The 25,470-nt window shown below is 39.5% G+C and overlaps 1 protein-coding gene across 1 annotated transcript in view; it reads right to left on the bottom strand.

The window, feature by feature from the left end:
• gfra4a (GDNF family receptor alpha 4a) overlaps window positions 1-23,683 on the bottom strand; it is a 413,106-nt gene extending 389,423 nt beyond the window's left edge. The window contains exon 1 of the mRNA XM_039751932.1: window positions 23,178-23,683. Coding sequence (XP_039607866.1) covers window positions 23,178-23,220 — 43 coding nt within the window. The 5' untranslated portion in view covers window positions 23,221-23,683. The remainder of the gene's footprint in view (window positions 1-23,177) is intronic.
• Window positions 23,684-25,470: the final 1,787 nt, after the last annotated feature.

The following is a 25,470-nucleotide window of genomic DNA, read 5'->3' as shown; positions in this document are numbered from 1 at the left end:
AATGAGTTGGTTGAACCAAAGTGATTAACTGAAACAGAAACTCTCATGTAGAGGGAACAAAACTGGGGAAGGGACAATCAGACTAACTGGTGAGGTTGTGGTAGATGTGGCTGTTTAACCTGCAAATCTTACACTATGGCAAAAGTAAGCAGAAATTTCACAGCAGAAGGTACTGTTAGATATTCTGTCCACTGAAGCACAAACAGGAAGGTTGAGAACTAGAAGCCCAATGGATGGCCTCAGAAGCAGGAGTGCAGGACATGAGAAAAAAATCAAACTTTCTTCTCTTTGAACTCGGAAGATGTCCAGCAAAGCTCTCTGCCCATAACTTGTAGAAATTACTGGGACTCCAGTACACTCTTCTACAGTCTTATCAGAATTGGTCTTAATGGAAGAGTGAAAGACGGAAATACAGTAAAAACAAAATGACTCACCTACACAAGGAGCATGTACTGACTGATACAGTCTTTTGCCACACCCACCACATGACGAACCACCTCAGGATCCCAAATTAGGACTCGAGTGCAGCCATGCAACAGGTGACAACTCAGCACCACACTAGTTTAAACAGAGTGGAACAGTATTTTGTGCAGTGGCTGAGTGCCAAACCTGCCACCATCCCCCAGTTTTCCCTCTAAGTTGGAGGGCCTACTTGTAGGGCTGGATGCAGGTTAACATTATAGCCAGGACTGAGCAGTTGAAGGTATATAGGCCTTGCTGAAGAAACCAATGGAGTGTAATCCCTTTTTTCCATTTACGGGATTTAAACCAGCAACATTCCAATTGCCAGAGCAGATCCCTAGCCTCAGAGCCACCACATGGACTGGGGTGTAGAAAAAAGGCGGCAGGCTATATGGACTGATGAGTCAAAATTAGAAATTTTTTGTTCTGCTGAAGAGATGGAGAATGGTACAAGGTTGAAGATCTGCATGCAAGAGCAAAGCTAAGTCAAGGTTCCCTGCAGATGTGGGGCTGTACTTTCACAAAAAGAGTTGGTGATTTGAATGAAATTGATGCCCCCATCACTGCTGAGAATTACAAGCAGATTCAATTTTTAAGAGTTTTATTCGTTACACACACAGTTATACAAGTACAACATGCAGTGAGATAAAAAAAAAGCTATCTTACTCCAAGATTATACAAAACAAAAGCAAACATACAATAAAAGAAAAATAATAAAATTAAATAAATTAAATTAAATTCACAAAATTAAGTTAAACTAGATTAAAATGAAGTTAAAATCTGAAACGTTAAAAAGTGTAAAGTGATTGTGCATCAAGTTAAAGTGAGTGTGCAATGAATTTTAAGATTGAATGTTTGTTGGCATGTCAGAGTTCATAATCCTAATGGCCTTTCCAGAGTTGTGCAGGCTGAACAGTCTGTTGCTGGGATGGGGAGAGTCCATAATTATTCTAATTGCCCTGGTCCTACAGCACTTGGTGTAGATGTCCTGCACAGTGCCCAATGCTGACCTTAAGATATGCTCTGCAGAATGCACCACTCTCTGCAGGACTTTGCAATCTTGGACTGACCAATTCCCAAACCATGATGTGCAACTCTGTGTTAGGATGTTCTCTATGGTGCAAGTGTAAAAGGTTTTCAAAACAGGTGGGGAGACCTTGAATTTCCTCAGGTGATAAAGGTGCTGTCTTGACTTCCTGACCTGAGTTTGTATGTGCTGGGTACATGTCAGGTCCTTGGCGATGTGCACACCTGAAGCTGCTTGCCTTCTTAGCACGAACTCCATTTATGCTGATGGGTAAGTCCACCATTAGCTCCTTGGTCTTGCTTACGTTTGGTGAGAAGTTATGAGCCTGGCACCATATTGCCAGATTCTTATCCATCATGCAAAATAACCAGAGAGGTGTCTGATCTGTCCTAATTTCATTCTGCAACATGACAATTAGCCCAAACACAATCATAAAGAAAATGATTATCTGCAGGGAAACGCTTAAAAGGGAATCCTGTAATTCTTTGCTTAACTGGTTGATATATTTAAATCAGTATATGTTTTATTTTGCAAAATTGTTTGAAAAGTAAAAAAAAAACATACCTGAACAAACTCACTAAATCCAATTCTGGGTCAAAGGAGTGGGATCATTGGGCACAATGTTGTAGGAACCAACCATGGGCAGTGTATCATTTCATTTAATGGCACAGTCACTCATATGGATCAAAGTACTGTCACCAATAACTCTACAAAACACATCTTTGGGATGTGAGGGGAAAACTGTAGACATGAAGAACATGATGAAGTGCTGCACAGACCAGTTAGGTAATCAAACCCAGACCACTGGATGTGCATGGTAGGGGGGCTACCCATTGTATTGCCATGTTGCCGTGCTCGTAAACACTGGAAAATAAAAGGCATCATTACTAAAATCAGACGATCGAAAGTGAAATCTGAGAACTGCTTTATGAAAAGCTTGCCTGCTTAGCTTGCAAAGTTTCAACTGTTTCAGCATTTCCTTTCTTCTGAATCCTCTATAAATAAATCTAACATTTCTAAGCGAGGCTGAAAGACATAAAGGGAAACACTGCAATGAGAGTATTGTTAAAGGAGACAAAACCTTGTGATAAGGTCGGCCATAAAGCATTTAATGGGATGAGTTACAATTAAAAGAATGACGCTGCCTTTTTAATCTTTGTCTTTTCAGTATTGCTTATTCTTGCAGGAAGTCATGTGTCCTTTTTCTCTGTTTTTTCCCCACAAAGAAGCTTTGTGAGACATATATTACTAAGACCAAGCTGAAAAAAAGATTATTATTAATAAAAAAAGACCTATTGTATTTATTCTTTGATTCAGCTTCTATTTTCTTTAAAGAATGCACAGTATCTTATTAATGGATAATATCTATCTATCTATCTATGATTTACCTATGTGAAAAATCTTGCTTTCTCTGCCAATGCCGACTTAGTTATAAAGTAAATGAAGCTTCCTTCCAGAAGAGGGCAGTGTTGTACATTTTTTAGTCATTATGTCTTTCAGCTTTAGTGTGGAAGTTAAAATTTAAATTGACACACATAGGTGCAGTCTAAAGCTTGACACCTCAAAATTCAAATTGATGAATACAGTGTAATAGATGATTCCTGATAATATATCAAAAAGTGAGAGACTGTATAAAAGGTGCATAAAATATCAAAGGCAGCAGTTCTCTTGCTAACATGATTTGCATTGTAATGAATTGCTGGAGTACAGCATGTTGGAGTGATGATCACTACTATTTCCTCATAGCTGCAGGGACCGAGGTTTGATTCTGGATGTCGAATGCAGTTTGCAGGTTCTCCCCACGTGTTTTCCTTGTCCTTCCAAATCTCAAACACATGACTGCTATGTTAATTTGGTAATGATATTAGTGAGTTGAGCTTAGTGAGAATTGTGTGTTCCCATTTTGAACTCAGTGTGGCCAGGATAGGATCCAGCTATCCATCCTCCTGCAACTGAGGAAGTTGGTATAATAAATAAATGAATAGACAGCTGAATATTTGTAAAACTCTGCTTTTATGTGTGCTCTTTTTCTATTTCTTGTATTAGGAATTTGTTAGTTTTCACATACCCCTTGGGTCAGAGCTCAAGGTCAGCCATTGTACAGCACCCCTGGAGCAACTGAAGGTTAAGGGCCTTGCTCAAGGGCCCAGTAGAGTAGGATCTCTTTTGGCAGTGACGGGGATTTGAACCAGCAGCCTTCGAGATACCAGCGCAGATCCTTAGCCTCAGAGTCACCACTCCGCTCTTTATGAAAAGTGTTACAGCAATGCTTTGGAGGAAAGTCTACTCTTATTTTTGGGTCTCAGTTTCAATTTATTGTTTTAAGCTATTTTTCGGAATGGAAGGTTTGTCATTAAAAAAGTATATGAAATGAAATGAAAAATCCCAAAACATCAGATATCATTGCTGCCTTGCATATCAGACAAAACTTGTAACTGTGTAAATTGTGCTTATGCCTTACAGGTTCAAGATGGGAGTGCAGGAACATAAGATATTATGTATTCTCATTACTAGTAAATTATCTGAGCGGCATGATTAATTACCATAGTTGCCTCCATTCTCATCAAGGAATTAAATATCTTTTTAGACTCAGTTGACAATATATGGACAGAGGCAACATGTGTAATCAATCTGAGAATAAACAATTCTCCAGTTTACGCAAAGCAATTAATGCACATTGGATAATTTCATCATCACACTAAGTGACATGCTGCTTCATATTAGGCCAATCCTTTTTGGTGTAATTAGTACCTCATTTGGCAAACAATTTACAATATAAGCATACCAAAAACAATTTAAAATTATTATTTTGTAGTGACATAGTTACAATGCTATGAAGTAATCAACCATCTGTTCAAGTTTTTATCTATTTACCCATTTTAATGATAATAACAATTAATAATTAATTACACTTTTACAGTGCTTTTCTAACCCACTCAAAGTGCTTTACATAGACAATGGCAAACCACTTCAACCACCACCAGTGTGTAGCACCCACCTGGATGATGTGACCACACGTTACCAATTGGGTGCTGAATGGGTGAGACAGAAAGACAATTAGAGAAGGAGATGATCAGGCTACCAGAATAGGCAAGGCCATGGTAGGCAATTTAGAGAGGACATTGGGAAACACCCTATTCTTTTTTGAAAGATGCCCAGCAATCTTTAATGATCACATAGAGTCAGGAATTCGTCTTTACATGTCATCCGAAGGATGCCATCATTTTGTCAGCACCGGGGCATTGGGATCCACACACAGACCACAGGATAAACATCCCACTACTGGCCTCACCAACACCACTTCTAGCAGCAACCCAACCCCAATCCTTTCTTAGGTGGTCTCTTACCAGGGCCCTGGCCATACCCAAACATGCTTATCTTCAAGTGGATTACCTGTTCTGAAATCTATCTATCTATCTATCTATCTATCTATCTATCTATCTATCTATCTATCTATCTATCTATCTAGTGTTTTTTCTATCTATCTATACATTAGCCATTGAGGCTCATTATAAATCCCTTTCATGGCTGTTTCTTGCTTTGTACCCATTCCTGCCAGCACCATACTTGTTCTACTCATTCCTACAGTACATTCATTCACTAATCCAATGCCAGATGCTCTGAGTAGGGCCTGTACTCGGTGTAAGAGGGCAGCTCTCCTGGGATGTTTAGCCAGTCCACCGCATTGGACACTCATGAACACATTCACACCTGGTCAGTTTAACCAGCATGTGCTCATGATGTGAGAGGAAAAGCAAAAGAAAATCTAGGCCAGTGGTGTTTCCAGTCTCAGACCTGGAGCTGCATGTTTTGTTCCAATCTGTTTCATTAACACTACATACAGGCTAAATAACACAGGATGATGATATTCAGATGTTATTTACTAGTGACCACGCAAGCAGATCTGATGCTGAATCAGCTGCTACCTTTCAGCATTCAGTGTTGTGTGCCCCTGTTGGTCATTAATTGTCATTATTATGATGCTATTAAGGAAGCACACTACCTAGGAAAAATGGCAAATGAACAGGGAACAGCAAAAGACCCTTACCCGACCAGGAGTCCAGTGTAATGGAAGGAACGGGGGAGATGTCTGGTGCATGGGCACCGAAGCCCAGGGATGGTGCCATCTAGCGTATTGGTGGAGAAAAAAAATCACCATAAAACATTTCTCCCCCTGGTTCTTCAATTACGCTAACTTCCCAGGCAGGTCAGAGTCCCTATACAACCCTGGCCAGGATGCGACCCAATATGTACCATCCATTACAATGTAAATCTCAAAATACATTTTTAAAATTACGGTGCCAGAGTGGTCCTTCAGAGCGATGCCACAGAGGAACTATTTTTGGTTTCCAAAAGATCCATCTACATTAAGTTTCCAGAAAGAACTTTTAGTTATTTCAATCTGAATCCATAACTAACCATTAACAGAAGACAGTAGAATTGTTAAATTTCAGTGGATTTATAATTTTAAAAGGACTCTCACTGCATACAATAACACAGGCTAAGTTCATGTTTTCTTTGTCCTGGAAGGTAGTCAACCATAAATTAAAAATTGCCGTTGTTTTCTACATTTTGGGAAGTTTTTTAGTTCACAATGAACCAACTTCATATGTGAAAAAGAACAAAATGGTGCTTGGTTAAGGAATAGTTCTAATAGTTCTTGTTCTAGTAAAGAACTATAAAATGCCATTAAAGAACCAGTATTTTTACTGTACAATAATGTTCTTTTCTAAATGCAGAATAAGAGAAAAAATAAAAAGCTCGAGTAAATTATCAATGAGATCAGTTAGAGGCTAAATGACTCACTAACTGTGAAGCTGGAATCAAAACCTGTAGCCCTAGGGGTCCCCCGATCTAAACTAGGGGTTCTTAAGCACAGTCCTAGAGTATCACTATGGCAGCATCTCCTTTGCCACAAGTGAATGACACTGACGTTCACACTTTAGCATTTCGTGTCAATTGAGTTTTCACTGATCATCACTAAGTGTCAGTATTTGGATACAATTAAGCGAGTGAATTTCACTTAAAAACGTGAATGAGAGAATATGGTAAGAGAAATGAATCGGAAGGTTGCTGGTTCGAATCCTGTAAATGTCAAAAGGGACTCTGCTCTGTTTGGCCCTTGAGCAAGGCCCTTAACCTGCAATTGCTGAGTGCAATGAGTAGTGAGAAATATAAATGCAAAGAATTATTATTATTATTATGACAAACATACACATTTCTGAAATTCTTCTAAAAGTAAGTATCACACTTGTACACTTTTCTGAATGCAAAATAAGAGAAGCGAAAAGGCCAGCTAATTAAATAATTAGATCTATTTTAGTCTTAAGCCTATCCCATTCATTCAGGAAAAGAGTTGAAATTAAATCCTGCAGCCACTTGGGGAGGGGGGTACCCTAAGACTGAACTTGAGATCCCCTTGTCTAGATTGTCATTGGGTGATGCAAGTTAATGAAAGTGTGTATGATTGTTTAAAGATTTAAGATATAAAATAGAACCTTCCTTCGTATTGTCATGTCACGTCACTACGTCACTGTCGCATTGTGACGGTTGGCTACTGTGATCGCCCAGGAGGACGTGAGGAGGGCTTGTGCCTCCTCCAGACCGCGAGGGGGCGTCCGTCCTGGTTCTGTTGGAAGCCCTACCCTGTAGGGGCCCGTGGCCACCGCCAGGCGGCGCCCCGATGCCGGTTCATCCCGTGTGGCCCTTGGCCGGGGATGGAGCCCGGCCGGGACGCCTTAGAGGACCGGAGGAGGGCGTGTGCCTCCTCCAGAATGAGTGGGGGCGTCCGTCCTGGTTAGACAGGGGGCCTCGGGTACAGGGCTTGGAAGCCCAGCCCTGTAGGGACCCGTGGCCACCGCCAGGCGGCGCCCCAGTGCCTGTTTATTCTGGGAGCCCGGCACTTCTGCCACACCAGGAAGTGCCGGGGGGAAGACGACCGGGGAGACACGGACGGCTTCCGGGTGCACAGCCGGCACTTCCGCCACACAGGGGTGTGGCCACCGTTAAGTGCCGGGAAGCAGCTGGAGCCCATCCGGCTCCCCCTAAAAGGGGCCGCCTCCCTCCAGTCAGCGGTGGAAGTCGGGAGGCAGTAAGACGGAGCTTGTGGAAGGACTGGAGGCGGCCAGGAAGGCACAAGGACTGTGGGCCCTGGACTTGGGGGAATCAGTGCTGGAGGCACTGGGGTTCGTGAGTGCACGTGACTTTATATTGTGTATATAGTGTAAATAAACAGTTTGATGGGTGAGAAAATGTTGTCCGTCTGTCTGTGCCGGGGCCAGCGTTCACACTACATAGACAGGTCTAGCACCTTCTGTCTCAACTACCAAGTAGCAGACTAGCCCCTGACGCGCCAGTCTACACCGTGATGTTATCTTACCAGCACATCCTCAGCCTCCAATGGCCTCTTCCACACTACCTGTCATCACACTACCTTCTATGGTATTGTGTTCTTGTTTCATCACATGCCTGAAGTATCTCAGCTTGTGGTCGGCGCTTGCTTTCTGTTTCGTCATCTTCATTCTTAAGATTCTCAGCCACTCTTTCATTAATTTGTTCTCACAATTCTGAATGCATCTCTGTTCTTCTTACTTCAGCACCCAGGACTCACCCATACCATACAAGTACAGTATAAATTATGATACATTAGCATCTTGTGAACTGTGACTTTGCCACTAAAATCCTAATTTTACTGAGTGAAAAGCTGCTGTCTTAAAAACAATAAAAATTACATAAAGAAAATGTGTCAAAACAAAACATATCACGTGTGGGGAAGCTCAAAGCCATATAAATAAAAGTGTAACTGTACTGTGCAATTTATAGCACCGTATTATGTGCAACTTCTTACAAAAAGGCTGAAGGCGGCACACATCCATATGTTAGTAGGAACAGTTGCACAGAGCGATTATGCTGCACGTGTGTAACGGGCATAATAGACTTCAAGCTGTTAACATTTTACCTTGCATGATAACCTTTTCATCGTTTTTTTAAGTATGTCTTAAATTAAAGTCCTTCACCTTTGTTCACAATGGAGAGATCAACAGACTGGCTTCTCAGATTTGTCACAGTGCTTCACAAAGGCACAGGATATGAACCCCTGACTTTTTAACCATTGTACCACCCTAGAATTCTCAAAGAGTTTAGAAAGTTATGTTAACAAACAAGACTGGCACCATCATAAAGGTGAATTAGGCATTCAACTGGGTGCAGATCATAAGGGGGATAAAAACCCAGCCGCACAGGTTAGCTACTGAACAGTCCAATAAGCTTGGCCTAGGGCGCAAAATAACACCGACACTGTAAACATAATGAAAATGTTGTCAACAACTACTTAAAGCAAATATAAATATCTATAATAAGTTAAAAGCACTGAAGAAAATCAAGAGAAAAATTAATTTTACACTATAAGCCGATTGTTATTTCATGCATTATAAAATACTGCGAGCAAAAAATAAGCAAACAAGACAAAATGACAATTCTGGCAGCAGATAAAAGATAAAAGGTGATCAGCTGTTTGGCTGCTGTTCTTTATTTAGTTTTTATTCAGTGGTGATCACCTCACAGTATGAAAGTCACAGAAGTCTCAAACATTTGAAAATATTCTGCTGCCAAAAGGGCTCAGCAGTGGATTATGTGTAAATGGTGCAGAAAGAAGATTTAATTATAAGGGTGTTAAAGTTCTGATTGAATTACAATCAACAATTAGAACACTGATAGATTGCTTTTTTTATTCAGGGATGTGTTGTCTGTTTGTTGGCAGCTGTGGAGGATCTCAGTGTTCTAATCCATCCATCCTTCTCTCCAGCCACACCGTTTGGCTCAAGGTAGGAATAAACCCTGCTGGAGATGCCACTATGACTTAAGTTATATTTATATGTATGCACATACTCACAAACACTGATTTCAGTTTGGTTATTGAACTCTGGTCATTGATGCTGTATAGCTATATCTCTGCCCTTATTTTCAATATCCACTCTTTCATTAATTTCCTGAACTTAATTACCCACCTCCATTCATCCATCTATCCACCCCCTTTCTAAACCCGCTTATCCAGAGCAGAGGTGCAGGGAAACTGGAGTCTGTCTCAGAAAGCATTGGGCAAGGGCATAAAGAATCCCTGGATGAGACACCAGCCCATCGCTAGATGGGATGAACAGGTGCACTCACATCGATTTAGCATCACCAATCTAACCATCTGTTATGGTGTATAAAATCTGTACATTTTGGTTTCCATTATATTTTGTTCAAGACAAGACAACAGATGAAATTAACAAATTAAAGCAGGTTTTCTTCCCTTACACCTTACTTTTATAACACTTGTTCATAGCTCCGTGCTAATTTGGTTTTATGGCCTGGGAAAGGATGCTGAGCTGATACCTCAGGCTATTGATTATTTTATAGATGGACATCTGGAACAACAATTTGCTTTATAGCCTGGGACAGGAAGAACTACTGATACCTCCGAGTACATCAAAGGTTTTGTTGTGTGGGAAAACGGACAGTGAATTAATTCATCAATCATTTGGACAGCCAGCCAATCAGGTGCATGTGTTTTGAAACCAAGGCTTGACATTTCATAATAAATATGCCTTGGTTTGGAAAGAAGAAGAGAGAGGCAAAAGAAGAAGAAAGAGAAGAGAAGGGAAATACCACGATAATACACCATCTAACTTACATCAGTTCATCGAGATGTAGAATGTGGTGGCAGAGAATATCTCAGCAGCATTTTTTTTTTTTTTGTTTTTTCTGTCCCCCCTGGCCATTGGACCTTATTATTCTATGTTAATTAATGTTGACTTATTTTGTTTTTTTATTGTGTCTTTTATTTTTCTATTCTTTGAGCACTTTGAGCTACTGTTTGTATGAAAATGTGCTATATAAATAAATGTTGTTGTTGTTGTTGTAAACCTGGGGAGGATGCCAGTCTATTTTAAAACTTCCTTACAGAAACACGCCAACACTATCAAGTTTAGAACTGGAAATTAAACTAACCTGCGCATCCTTAAGATGTGCCAGGAACCTGAACAAAGCCCACACAGACACAGGAGAGCATTCAAATGTCACACAGAGAGTGTCCTGATTGTGAACTAAACTTAGGTCTCTAACTAATGTGCTACCAATATCGCTCAAGACAATAAAACAATATACAGTAGAAGAAGACAAACAACGAAGGGAGAACAGTTTAATCTCATAGTGTCATCTTAACCCAGTGGTTCTCAACCTGTGGGGTGGGCCTCCCTAAGGGGGCGCAAAGTAACAAAAAACATGGGTCGCAAATACTTAAAGGTTGAGAAACGCTGTCTTAAAACACATCTGAAGTCATATCTTGGAGGCAGAAGTTCAATATTCATTTTTATAAATGTCATCATTGCACTGGGGACAAATTTTAACAGTGCACAAAAAAGAGGTATGGCCAGAGCCATAAGAGTGATGTGTGTTTTTCCTGCAAAGTCTGACAGCTACCGACCTGGACGAAGAAGAAGAATGAAGAAGAATAATGATATTCACCTGACACCTTCCATTGGGTGAGGACCTGCTCAAGTCGATGTCACATCACACAACTTCTAGTCAACTTGACAGCTGTTCTTGCTAAATGTGTCATCAGAGGACACGAGTAAAGATCACAAGGTAGGTTCAAATTAGCTCTCCCCATTTCTCTGACAAACAATAACATGCCATCAAATGATGCTGGTGCCCCGTAAAGGCTTTCAGGTATAGTGAGTTCAGCCCCAATGTCTGCCCCATTTTCTTCCTTATCATTCTGTTGTAATTTGTAAAAAACACAACATCAGACAGATGAGGCTCACTTCTGCTTGTGAAGTCCTTATTCCTCATCAATGCATTATTTGCATTGACCTTCTGGCTGAGCGCTCTTTGGTTCTCAGCTTTCACACTCAGTGCCTGCCTCTTTGACTACACACAAAATCAAACCCGTCTCATTTGTTCAGGTCAAGTCGCAGACTGGTTGTACTGAGTCACTGGGTATGTCAAACTATATGACTGCCCCTCTATTGTGTAAAAGAAGTCTAAAAATCATTAGAAATGTTATGTAATGTGACATGGCATTAACCTACCACAGCACAATAATCACTGCAAATAAAGCAGACTGAAAATGAAGAGGCTAGAAAGTGTTAAATATCACGCAGAAATGAAGACTGTGGAGTTGTGCAAATAGTATATTATAGTCGGCCATTCTACATCAGTCAAGCGAGAGATAAACACAACTTGGGCATTCAACCATGTAACAGAAAAAACAGGAAGAAGAAGAATAGAAATATTATCATGACTATTCAGCAGAATCTGACTGAATAATAAACCTCTCACTAGAAATGAGGGAAAAATACTGATAAAAATGGCTTGAAACAGCCAGGCTAAGCACACAAATTTCAGCAGTCGGTGGAAAGACCAGATTTATGAGGGAGCTACCAGGTCTTTGTCATTGATACCATCTAATTACAAGTGGAGTTTGGCCATTACCCCTTTTTTACAAATGAATAAAGAGGTTCAGAATTTCTTTAAGGTGGCAAAGCAGTGAGCATGGCTGCTTCACAGCTCCAGAGAACAGTGTCCACTTTCCATCTAATCCTTATTTGTATGAAGTTTGAATGTTCTCCTGGAGTGTAAAATGATTTTTCTCTATACACCTCAACTTCACATCAGAGACATACACATGAAGTTGATTGGGGGCTCAATACTGCCTGCATAGGGTTAAATATGAATGTTGTACAATAGCTTTGCATGTGTATCACGCAAACATTTTTGAATTCCTTACGATGTTCTACTTTGTCATCTACTCTTTGTCTCCCGGGAGGTAAAAGTGTCTCTCTTAGAAAGTTATGTCTCGTCTCTCTGAAAAAGTCTTGTCTCGTCCCAAGATTTTTTCATATAATAGAGACATTTGTTTGGACATTTTTTCATTATTTATTATTTAGTCAGTTAACTATCTAGACAGCTGGCTCACTAATTTGTCGGTAAATTCATTCTTTTATTTGCTCATTCATTTGGTTTGCTAGTTACTTCATTAGTTAGTCAGTTAGTTATTTATTCAGTTAACAGTTAGTCCATTGCTTAGTGTGCTCACTGATACATCCACTAGTTAGCCAAAGGCTTCCAACTCCATCCCATTAACTGAAACACTGCTCAGCCATTCATTTATTTGCTTTTTTAAGTGCGCATTTGTCATTTAATACTTAGTTCATTATTTACTCAGTTAAACTTCCTGTATGCCACAAAAAGATGTAGATGGGCAGTGTCTTTTTAAATGGAAAATGGAAGAGAAACCCATGTATTATGTGATTTTCTTCAGACAATCTCTAATTTCATTGCCAATTACCTGTCATTATATTTAAAATCCCTTGTTACAGTTCAGGTGACCAGACATTAAAAAGCGGATTGTGTGTTGTAGTGAACAAGGTATTCGAATATAACCCCTGAGGATTCTAGTTCAGTTGCTATCACTGACTCACTGTGTGACCCTGAGACAGTTACTTATCCTGCCATTGATTCCATTGTGGAAAAATACAAAAACCATTGTTATGTATTACTAAAGAATTATGTTAAGATGTTCACTCAGAAAAGAGAAAAAAGTGCATTATATATGATAATGGCAACAGTTGAACTGTATATTGAAGCAGTGAGTGTTGAATATTGGTTCAGGACTTGGACTACTGAATAAACCTGCCTACTCAAGGCCCACCATTCATTCACTGTGTGACCCTAAGGAAGCTATTGTAAGGCTAGGGGAACAGTTAGATTACATTTGTATAGCATCCTGAGAGGTAATTCATTATGAAAAGGCATGGTATAAAATAAAGAATCATTATTTCAAAAGTGACAGATTACAGTAACTGTGCCATTACAATGTAAAGTTCACTTCCTACCATCGTCTCATTATGTGACCCTGAGCAACTAACTTACTCTGCCACTAATTAGACTGTGGAACTAGAGAAATAATTGTACTTCATGCCTAAAATGTTATAAGATGGTGTGCACTAAGGAAAAGAGCAAAATATAATAAGCTTTAATTTGTATATCATGACTGCTAAGTCACTTAAGTATAAATTTCAAATTGTGGCACTTCTTACCACATGCCCCATTGCCTGCACTCAGCTTGAATTTATATGGTGCCAGTCATTATGTATCTCTAAACTGTCAAGGTGTTGAAGTTTTCTATGGAAAGATGCTATATAAAAAAGCTTAATCTTTACATGATGGTGCCTAGTGAATCATATATAGTAGCAGTTAGTGTGGCTTCCGACAATCTCCTCAAAAGACTCACTCTGTGACTCTCTACGCTGCTCCTGGACCATGTGCACTAAAGAGATATACTATTGCATTATGATTGCCTATTCATAATATCTTGATGCAGTCATTCTGACGCAGTAGATATGGCATTAGCATGGAAGACACGGGGATACTATCCAATATTGTGTTAATCGATTTACTTATCCTGACACTTTTAAAGTATGGAAATAACTGGGGTAGGCAACATCAGTCCTGGAGGGTCGCAGTGACTGCAGGTTTTTCTTCCAACCCTGTTTCTCAATAAGAGGTCAATCATTGCTGATGAAGCACTTTTTGCTCAAGTGACATTTTTCTGCTTCAATTTAGTGGTCTCACTTTAAGGTTCCCCACCCTTAATTGCTTATTTCAGTCTTAAACAGCTGCATTCACTGTTTTTAATGGCTCCTTATCAACAATAAGATGCAAAGGAGCCAGCAGTGCTTTATCTAGCTTGTTTCCATTTACATCTGTGTCGATTCATCCTGCACTATTTGGTTTAATAAAACATGTATGAGAAAAATGTAACAGACTGAAAATGATCCATTTTAGGCTTCAAATCATTTAGCTCAGGGTTCTCAAACTCCGGTCCTGGAGGGCCACAGTTGCTACAGGCTTATAGCCTAACCCTTTTCTTAATTAGTGCACTGTTTTTGCTATTTGAATTAATTTTAATTGACTTGTGCTTTAAGATTTGTTCTCCTGAATTTCTTCATCATTCCTCTTAGTTCCTCTTAAGAGTGAATCAGTGGCAGGGGTTGGATAAGTAGTCTTGTGGGAGATACGGAGTGCTTTAGCCAGTAGACCCACCATCACACACAGTGGCCACTGTATTAGGTGCATCTGTTCATTACTGAAAATGTGGCCTGCTCCTCTAAACTGCCAATCTTGAAGAGCTATATAGCTCAACCAAATGTTAGGATTGGAAAAACACACAAACTAAGTGACTTTGACTGTGGTATGATATTGAGTTTCATGTGTAGAGGTTCCAGGATCTTGGAAACAGCTGATTTTCACCCACTCTCTAGATCAGGGGTGCTCAACTCCAGTCCTGGAGGGCCGCAGTGGCTGCAGGTTTTCATTCTAACTCTTTTCTTAATTATTGATCTGTTTTTGCTGCTAATTAACTTCTTTTGAATAAATTTTAATTGACTTGGTTTTTAAGAAATGTTTCCCTGAATTTCTTCATCGTTCCTCTGAATTGCTTCATTTCTTTCCTTAAATGGCACCCAAACAGAAGTGAAATGTTGAATAGAGGGAGCCAACAGAAGACCAACTAAGTCAGGGCTTCAGACTCCAACCATTTTCACTCCAACCAGCTGCTTAATGAGGCGCTGAGTCTTATCGTTAATTAAACCCATTTTTTAATTCCATGGCCTGTTGCTACTCTCATTGTGCAATAGCAGACATTTCTGAAATTGTAGATTTTCTCTTTTCTAAGAGCAGATCAGCATTCCTGAGACCTTCACCTTTCTTTATTTTCAGATACTGTATGATGGACACAGTTTGCTGGACCTGTTTTGGCTTATTTTGCATTTCACTATTGTTTGGCTGCTAATTAAGGAAAAGAAACAATTGATGGGTCTCAGTCTTCAAGAGCAAATCAAATGAATTCAAAAGAAATTAATTAGCAGCAAAAACAGGTCACTAATTAAGAAAAGGGTTAGAATGAAAACCTGCAGCCGCTGCGGCCCTCCAGGACTGGAGTTGGGCACCCCTGCTCTAGATGTTACAAAGAATGGTGTGAAAAACAGAAAACATCCAGTGTGTGGCATTTGTGGCAGGTCAGTGGGCAAATGCACCAGAAAGACATCACTAGGGACTCATTGAAGGTAATAGAATGATCACAGATACTAAAATAAAAGTGTTTGCAAGAGTGGTGAGTAGAAGAATATCTGTGAATTTGGGGATACAGCAGCAGAAGAACATGCTGAGCTCCATTCTTGTCAGCTAATACCTGGAAGATGAGGCTAAAGCACGAAGGTGATAAATAAGAAAAGACGATTGAAGATTGGAAGGATGTCATCTTAATTACTGCTGCATTGTGCCAATAATAGGATCAGAATTTAGTTTTAACAGAATAAATCCATGGATCCATCCTACCTCCTGTCAGAGGTACAGCCTGGTGGTGTACTAGTGTATTCAATATTGCATTTTCTTTACAAAGATTTGACCTCTCAATATCAATTGAGCATCATTTGAGTGCTACAGAGTACCTAAACTCTTCTACTGGCCATGTGCCTCCCTGTATGGCCAAAGTCTACTTTTTTCAAATGGATACTTCCAGCAGGATAATATACCACATCAAAAAGCACACATCTTCTAAATCTTGTTGCATGAACGTTGACAGTGATTTGAGTTTTATGTCAATGACCTGCAGTTCAAAGCTTTCAGTCTAATGAAGCCCCTTTTGGATGTCACATAATGGGCAGCTCATGACATTAACTTCTGGCTGTAGAAACTGCTATGATGTCAGCATGACCTAACATCGCTAAGGAATGTTTTGAGCAGCTTGTTGAATCCACGGTCTGGAAGAATTCAGGTAGTACTGAGGGTCCTACTGGTAACAGAGCGTAACCATGGTCCGGATTTACAACAATTTGCAGAAAAAAATGAGCATATAAAAGCCAATAGGCTTTCTTTTTAAATGAATTTCAATTAATTTTCAAATTAGATTTATTACTTACAGATGAAGTGAGATACTTTTGACATGGATGATTACATTGCAGGCCTCACCAGTGCTGAGGAAGAATACAGTACAGTAGAGTACGTCACCATTTTCATTCTGTGCTTTTGTTCGCACACATCTTGCAATCATAAGTTACCATCAAAACACACACCAGTGGAGCTGAAGGTGGTAGTGGTGATGATAAGAAAAAGAAAGTAATAGCATTGCAAGAAAAAACTGACAACATAAAGCATGCAGAACGTAAAGACTACATTGACAAAAGTGAACAAGAAACAGAATCTGTATTCCAACTGCATGAAGTACTGTGTCATTATCACAGACTGCAGGATATTTAAGCAGAAAGTTGCCATACTGAATATTTTGGTGTACAGAAATATAACTTCATTGTCATTTTATTAATACATTTGAAATGTTTGAAATAAGGCAGTATGCGTTTTTGTCAAATTTAAATTAATGAACTTTATTCGGGTTAGTTATATGTGCAGGAAACAATTGTGTTCATAACCTGAGACCTGCTTCTACATATAAAATCATCAGTAATAGGATATATCTATTATATATTTAATTAAACACCCGAAGCAGGAGGCAAAAGAGGAATTCTGTAGTAACATGACATGAGAAACACTAAAGTGTGGAACAGAGACGTATCCACCAGGGGACTGTGAAGAAGGAGGACTGCACTAACTTGGCCAAGGCAGTTACAACCATATTATTATGTAAGGAACATACACATAATCCAAGCTCTCAATGGAGAATGAGGAAAAATGATGGTCATTGTTCCCAGAGCATGACAGGTCTCCACACTTAATATTGAAACCAGTGCTTGCCCCCGCGATGGAGAAAAAACAAAAATAACAAATAAGAAGAGTCTGATTATTATTTTCTACTTGATAAAATGAGAAAACAGCAAAAGGGTGGCAAAATACTTCTACTAGCACTTTGTTTTGTAATTCTTTCAGCCTCAAGTTCAAAGGAATTAAAAAAACAAAAACACACACAAACCTAAACACACCCTCCCATACGTCACCGACGCAACCAACAAACCACACCTGTTAACGAAAATCATTATGTTACTGTTCAATAGGAGCATCCTGCTCCTGTTATACATGTTCCTACAGTGATGGTCCAGGTGTCCTCTTACTATTCTGCCACCATCAGTCTGTACACATCGAGGGAATCGTTAAGAAAAGCCGCCACAAACACAACATGACTGACCATGAAAATGGGGGAACCACAACTGCATTAAAGGCCCGAAGCTTCATACGTATGAAATCCACCAGCTTCAATGGATAGACCTGAGTTTGAATTGTAACACCTGTCTTTATCTCTCTGAGTTTTATATGTTCTCCCTGTTCTTTCAAACATTTCTCCTCTACATGAAAACATTGTATTTTGTAGGTTAGCAGTGAGTGCGGCCTGTTATGGCTGGTTCCCATCTTGTAAAGGTCCTGACTTTCATATAACAGAAAAATCTAAGTTAAGAAATAGGGGAATGGATGCATTTTATAAATGTCATATTTTATGAAGCGTACCTAGCATGTTTGAACATTTGTCTCATCAGAGACACCAAAGTTACTAATTACTTACCTTACCTCATACTCTATGTCGCTAAGATGGACTTGGCATGAAACTCTGTTTAAGTGGATTAAAAATACATGAATAAAAACTCTGCTCATTTTAAAGACTCAAAAAATATACATGTGTTTTATAGATAGATACCAGCAACATTTATTTAAATAGTATATTTTAATATAAAGCTCAAATTGCTTTCCAAGACAGAGAGACAGAGAGACAGATAGAACAGTCAGTATATAAGACAGATATCAAATTACTGTAGGTTATGTCTTGTTCTACATATACATATGGAGTCACAAGTCTTTAACATTCCCTGTACCTATTTTCATTCTTTTTCATTGTGAAACACACACACATATATATATATATATACAGTATATAATATATATGTGTGTGTGTGTGTGTGTATACAAATATAATCGTAATTAAAGGATTTTGGTCTTCTAATCAATATACTTCCCTTTAATAATATCGCTCAAGTGTAGCGTGTAAGAGCATTTAATGAAAAATAATAAATCATACTGTCGTGAAAGTCATCTGCGCTCTTCAGCTGATTGTCACTTTGTAAATATTAGAAGTCACCATAAATGGTTGTTGGAACATTGTGGCCTAGTTTATATTTTGAAATAAGAAATCTAGTTCAAAGTAAAAGCAATAGACCTTAGAGACATCTTGTACAGTGAAGCTGCTGTATTTTTTTTTGTAGGTAATAATGTCCCTTTATCTTTTCTGTTTGTTTCTTTAAACAAAATCCAAAAATACTGAAATGCGCTTTGGACTCAGGGTTTAAGATGTGTTTAACAACCTTTTTTCTTCTACATTATGTATATTCGCATACAGTATAGTAACCACAGTCCTAGAGGGCAGCAAATGAAAATACTTCCAACTTGTCCTACTTACTGCTCACCTGGAGCACAATAGGCATTTCAATATGTTATCAAAAATTGAAGGATAGAGCACAAGATGTAAGAACAATGAAAAAGGACGTGGCTAAATTTATATTTCTTACAACCTGTATAGGTGTAAAGACTAGTTATGAAATCCAAGGAACTGCAAATAATAATAATAGACCACAGTTAATATTTGTTATAGATATTAAAATTGCTTTCATTTAACAAGCCTTTACTGACTTACTTCCTGGCAAAGACAGTGCACTGTAGCTATATAGTGATACTCTTCATTGAGCAAGCAATGTATTTCATAACTGGATATTATGCATTATTACGTAACTCAAACGGCTAATTTACTGCAGCTATAGTCAATTAAAATTAATCGAGCAAAGCGGACTTAAATACGCTATATAAAAATGAAGGCTTCTTTCTTTCTTTCTTTCTTTCTTTCTTTCTTTCTTCATACTCTCAAACCCAAAAATTAATTTGTTTTAAAATCTTGTAATGTTAAAAATCGTCCACTACGAATGATAATATTAAAGCGGTCCAAGATGAAAAACAGGAAAATGGCAACATCACATCTCAGTAATTACTTTTCGGGACAAAATAATTAGCATATTTCATGTAGATATATCAATGCGGTACTGATTGTTGTATTTTATTTTATTTTATGTAACAAGTGACATCCTTTTTTTATTATCAGTTTCGAAAGCCCAACGTCAAGCTTTTTAAATCGAAGCTGATGAAAATGGGACAACAAACAGATCATCGGGTGGCCAGATTGGGCACGTGTCCGAATTCACATCCAGTAAATCAAACAAATTCTCATCGCAGGTGCCCTCCACAGGGAGAACTGGAGGTCATGTACAGCAAGGGGGCGATCGACACAGCTTCCGTGCTTCTCGAGCATGCAGAACGCATAAAAGGGCAAATCATAATGCTTACTTGTTGTACACTTTCGCTGCGAAAACGGTCTATAGATAAATAAAACTGCTAAGACAACACGTATAGGACCGCTGAAATGATGAGCGTTGCAAGAAAAATCCACATGAAGATAGCTCAGATGAAGTAGTATTGTATGCAAATAAAGCAAGGCAGGGTGGGACAAGCGCGCACCGTGTCCACGCGTACTCGTTTCACTTGATCTGATACCCCACGGTACACGCGCTGTGTGTGCGTGAGTGTGCGCTCCCTTAAATCACACTTGTTACTTTTTAATTTGTATGTGTGTGTTTACTTTTGTGCAAATCTCTTAGTGTGTTGATTGTAGTTAATTGTACTTGGCAGGATTAATTTTGAACAAACCCTCCGGCAAATGAAAAAATAAATTCGTCAGTTTCGGAGCAATACAAGTAGACAGGTAGCGGATTTTAACTCACCAACGCATAGCAATACTTATTGCGTATTATGTTATAAAGACTGATGACTGCTATATCTTTTATTCTCTGATTTTAATACATTAGTCAGAGAGAAGTTACGGAGGATCTATCGTTCTTGTTTTCTTTCCAATTTCTCAACCGGCTTTTGCACCTTTTAATGAAATTCTTTACGTCTGCCTGTGCTAGTCTAAGGTCAACGCGTTGTACCAACATTAAATACGTGCTGTACAGTATGCAAAGTAACTTAGCAACTGATATCAATAAGTAAAATACCTCCGATTCCGACTCTGAGGTCTTCAGTTTACGGCCGGAAAGGGCTGGAGTGAAGCCCAGCAATAAATTAAGAAAAACAGGCACCAGCTGGCGATGTGACCGTGGGGCATCGCGCGGACCTACTGAAGATATAGAATAACAAGAATTTCGATTTCAGTCTTTTAAAAGTCCGGACATTTTACTTCCTTGCGGGGTTTTGTTATATTTAACATAATATAGCATTCGCGGACATGTTTGATCCAACTCAGAGTCGTGTTGGGCTGTGGGCACGGAACCAGTTAATCACCGGGCTACTCACGTATACAAAGGGGGTAAATTTGGAGTCTCAATTTAATCCAGTTTGTACCGCTTTTGAAGAACTGGAAGGAACCGAAATATATACATACACACATACATACATACATCAAAAAGCTCACACATACACGAGGACAATGTACAAACGCAACACACACAAGCGCAAGAATCTTGGGGGCTGGATCCGTGAGGGGAGCGTGCTACCCGCCGTAACATCACCTCACCTTGTCCCAATGTTTACATCTAAAAATATATATATATATATATATATATATATACATACGTGTGTGTGTGTGTGTCGTTATTGTGTAGTAACATCATAAAACCCGTTTAATCCACTTAAAAAACAAGGAATGGGGTGGACCTCCCCGGCAGCATCATCCACAAGTCAGAAACCAACATGAACGGTGCGTAAGTCCATTTTAGGGTCCACTAAAGCACGCATCCACTAGGGGCAAATTTAAAATTGCCGATTAACTTGAACTCTCTATCGAAAATAGGAGAACAACGCACGAAGAGAACTTGCAAACGCAGAACAGACTGAGTTTTTTCGAATTAAACTGGATTAGTGGAGCAGCTGGCATAACCACCCTAACACCATCATGATTATCAATTAGCACCATCTATCAATTTTCGTAAGTAATTTCTACGTTAAAAAGTCGACAAGAACCTCAAAGTGCCGCGGGACTCTAAAGAAAGGCCCTCCGTTTTTTATTTTATTATTATTTTATCATCCCTGCCTACACCTTGTAACCCCTTTAAGGTCATAATGTTAAAGTAAAAAGATTATCTATCTATCTATCTATCTATCTATCTATCTATCTATCTATCTATCTATCTATCTATCTATCTATCTATTATAGCGCCTTTTACAGCAACCCATCTCTATAGCTTATGTTAATAATTTATTTTTTACATTAAAGCTGTCAGCACCCATCATCAAATGTTGATTTGTCCGACTAGTTGTAAAAATGTATATACTTAACGAGAATTGTAATTGCCATACGTGTAACGAATCTTAAATATTAAGCAAAGTAACATTTCCATTTTTTCCTGGGAACCTAATTGAACTGCTTCTCAAAATGGTATTGAGATGCATGACAGCTGAGAGCAAATAAACCCAAGAAATATTCTACTAATTATTAACATCGTCGATTATGTAAATGTAGTAGTGGGTGCAACCCTGGGACACGCGCTGAGCAGAATCTTTACGTCATTTAACGCTGAAACCGCAACCAGATTAAAAGCTGCAGGAAAGTGGAGTGGAGTACTATCCAACAGCCGGACTGTCAAAAGACATTTGTGAGATTTTAATGATCCTTTAAAAGAGCTGGAGTCTATTTTCATTTCCCCTGGGGTGTCGCGGTGCTCAACTTAAGGCGCACATGCTTGCACACACACACACACACACACACACACGTACATGCTCACCGCACACACGCACACACACACGCTTTCCAGTGTGCAGCAGATGGAAACAAATCTCTGTGAATCAGTTATCGCGCCCTTCCAGTGCTATTTGGCATGGCGCTATACAGTAACAAATAATCATAATTTATTGTTATTTGTGTCAATACATCACTATTCATCTTTCGTTTATGATATAGTTCACACTATAATCTTACAGAAAAGTATTGGGCAGGCTATTACATATGAATGATTTGATAAATCCACGAATGTAATCACTTGTAATGGGATTGAAGAATAAATACCCCGCTAGATGGACTCACACACTCGCGCACTGCTGCCGGCTCTCTCATTTCAGGTGGGTTTACTTGTTTGGATGGTTTTTAATTGCATTAACATTCGATGGCTCCTCTGACTCTGTCTTCTATCCCAAGTGACAGGTGTGGTTGGCAAAGCAAGGCTAAGCAAAGTAAAAGACAGGTGCATTGCTAGAAGCAAAAGGCTAAGTAAGTATTTGGTATATAATAAAAATAACCGAGCAACCTACGGTACTCTCTGATGCTGCATGGAAATGCCGATGCGAAGTCCGCGAATGACTCGACAAATACAGGTACTGCATCTAAACTATACATCTACAATAAAAAAAAAAAAAAACCCAACGCGTGAAACGTTTTCTTGTTTCTGTATAATTTTTCACATTGTAATATTCAGGTGAGAAAGACAACACCTTAAAACTTAATTAACAAACTGAAGACGTGCCACAAATGCCGCGGAGCGCAAAGTACAAAAAACGAAATACTCCATTCACTCACGTAACGTCATATTAAAAAGCGCATCAAGGACAAACATTGAGTTTAAGCTGACGATCGTGATGCATTAAAAGAAAAAATATGTATTCTTACCAATGGCTGCCAGTAGTGTAAGGTAAATCCCTTTAGCATCCATCCCAACAAAATGCTGTAAAAATAGAAAATCCCGAAGTGTGTCAAAACTTTTTCCTCTTTAATTGTTGTTGATCAAGCCAGTTGTATATAGAAAAAATCACTAAGAATGTTTTTCCCATTTGTTGTACAAAGACATCACCTTGGAAATGTTAAGCTGGAGGAATCCCCCAACTCTTTGTAAGGTCCGGGGCGACGTTTCAATTTGAAATCATCCACAAATGTACAGTTACCTCAAGACCGTGAGAGTGAGAGAGAGAACTATAGTTTAATACTTCGCATACCCCAACCCAAAGATCCGGGGTCCAAATCAGTCACAAGTTGATAACAACATGAGAACTTTGAAATCCTTCAAGAAAAACCTTAATAAGAAGTCTGTAATAAGGGAGCAGGTCCGATGCAGCGGGCGCCGCGTTCGAACTCAAGTGCGCTGCTCCTCTGCTGGAGAGAGAGACAGACTGCATGGAGAGCTGGAGTCACGCTGCAGAGAGACCGGGAGAGAGAGCGAGCGAGCGAGAGAAAGAGAGAGAGACAGAGAGAGAGAGAGAGCGGGTCATGGACACAGAAACACGGACGAAGTAAGGAGAGTCACGAAGTAGATGGGAAAAGAGCTAAAGGGTTATTCAAAGGGATTCACTTCTGGGAATACTGGTATTTTCCATGGGAATACCGAACTTGAAGAATTGATATGTAAAGCACGGTTTTGTTTCTTTTAAGTATAATATTATGTCTTGAAAGCCACTTAATCTAATTCAAGATTGCTACTGGCAGAAGCCTATCATTAGGTACAAAGCAGGAAACACCCCTGGGAATGGCACCATTTTATCATTGGGCATAGATATACTCACATTATTACCAATGAAGCTGCATTTGCATTGACATAGGGAGAACACACAAACTTCACTAACAAAATGATTGCGTTCCATTTTTTACAAATAAAAATAAATTACATATATAAACAATTTGCTCAATGATAGATTAAACAACTTTCATACAGAAAACTTTAATGTGCTAATTACTGTTCAAGACTATTAGACCCCAAATCTGACTGAATACTTTGACCTTCATTACCTTCTGGCTCAGCTCCTTCTTCGCCATGACAGATCGGTACAGTGACCACATAACTGTGTTTGCCGTCCCCAAATCCATTTGTCAATTGCACCATCCCTTTTACTTTCACTTTGATACAAGACCAAGAGGTAGATAAACTCCTCCACTTGATGCAATAACTCCCCTCTCACTCGGACAGGACAGTCCACCTTTTTCCCACTAAGGACCATGGCATCAGATTTTTCTGGTGCTGATGCATATTCCTTTCACTTCACACTCAGTCGCAAACCATACCAATGTGTGCTGAAATTCACAGCCCAATGAAGCCAATGGGAACTCATCATCTGCAAAATGCAGTGACGCAATTCTAAGGTCACCAGACTTGACCCCCTCTCCTCCCTGGCTGCACCTTGATATCCTGTCAATGAAAATCATAAACAGGATAGGTGACAAAACACAGCCCTGGAAGAGTCCCGTGCCCATGGGAAACAGTGCTGATGTTTTTCTGAGTTTGCAGACATAGCTCTCACTATCATTATACAGGTACCAAATAGCCCTTATTAGAGGCCCTGGAACCCTATATTTTCCTAACACTCCCCACAGAACCCATCAAGAAACTCAGTCTTATCCCATATCTAAGTCCAGAAAAATCATGTAGAATGAATGGCCTGCAGAGTCCTCATGAAGGTACAGAGCTGGTCCACCATTCCACAGTCCGAATCCACATTACTCCACCTGGATCCGAGGTTCCATGACTGGGACGAGTTTCCTTTCTAGTAGACTGGTATACACTTTAGTTGGAGCACATCCTCCTGTCCCCCCTTTTAAAAATAGAGACCACCACCCCAGTCTGCCATTCCAAAGGCACAGCTCCCAATGACCATGTAACATTGAAAAGGTATGTCAGCGATGACAACCCAATAATGTCCAGGGCCTTCAACATTTCTTGGCTTACCTCATCTGCTCCTGAGGCCTTGCCACTGCAGACTTGCTTAACTACCTCAGGGAAATGGGCATTGATCCTCCATCAGCTTCTGGTTCTGCTTCCCTCACATATGGCATTTCAATCGGGTTCAGGAGCTGCTCAAAGTCAGCACATCTCCACCCTTGCTGAGAACAGCCAGGGTGAATCCCTGTGTTAACTTTCTGAGTTGATGGTTTGCCAGGTCCTCTTTGAGCCTGATCGATATCCACTTTCCATGGT

Source organism: Polypterus senegalus, chromosome 4, assembly GCF_016835505.1.
Source record: "Polypterus senegalus isolate Bchr_013 chromosome 4, ASM1683550v1, whole genome shotgun sequence".
NCBI classification, from domain to species: domain Eukaryota; kingdom Metazoa; phylum Chordata; class Cladistia; order Polypteriformes; family Polypteridae; genus Polypterus; species Polypterus senegalus.
This window is presented reverse-complemented; position numbering and strand designations above follow the sequence as displayed.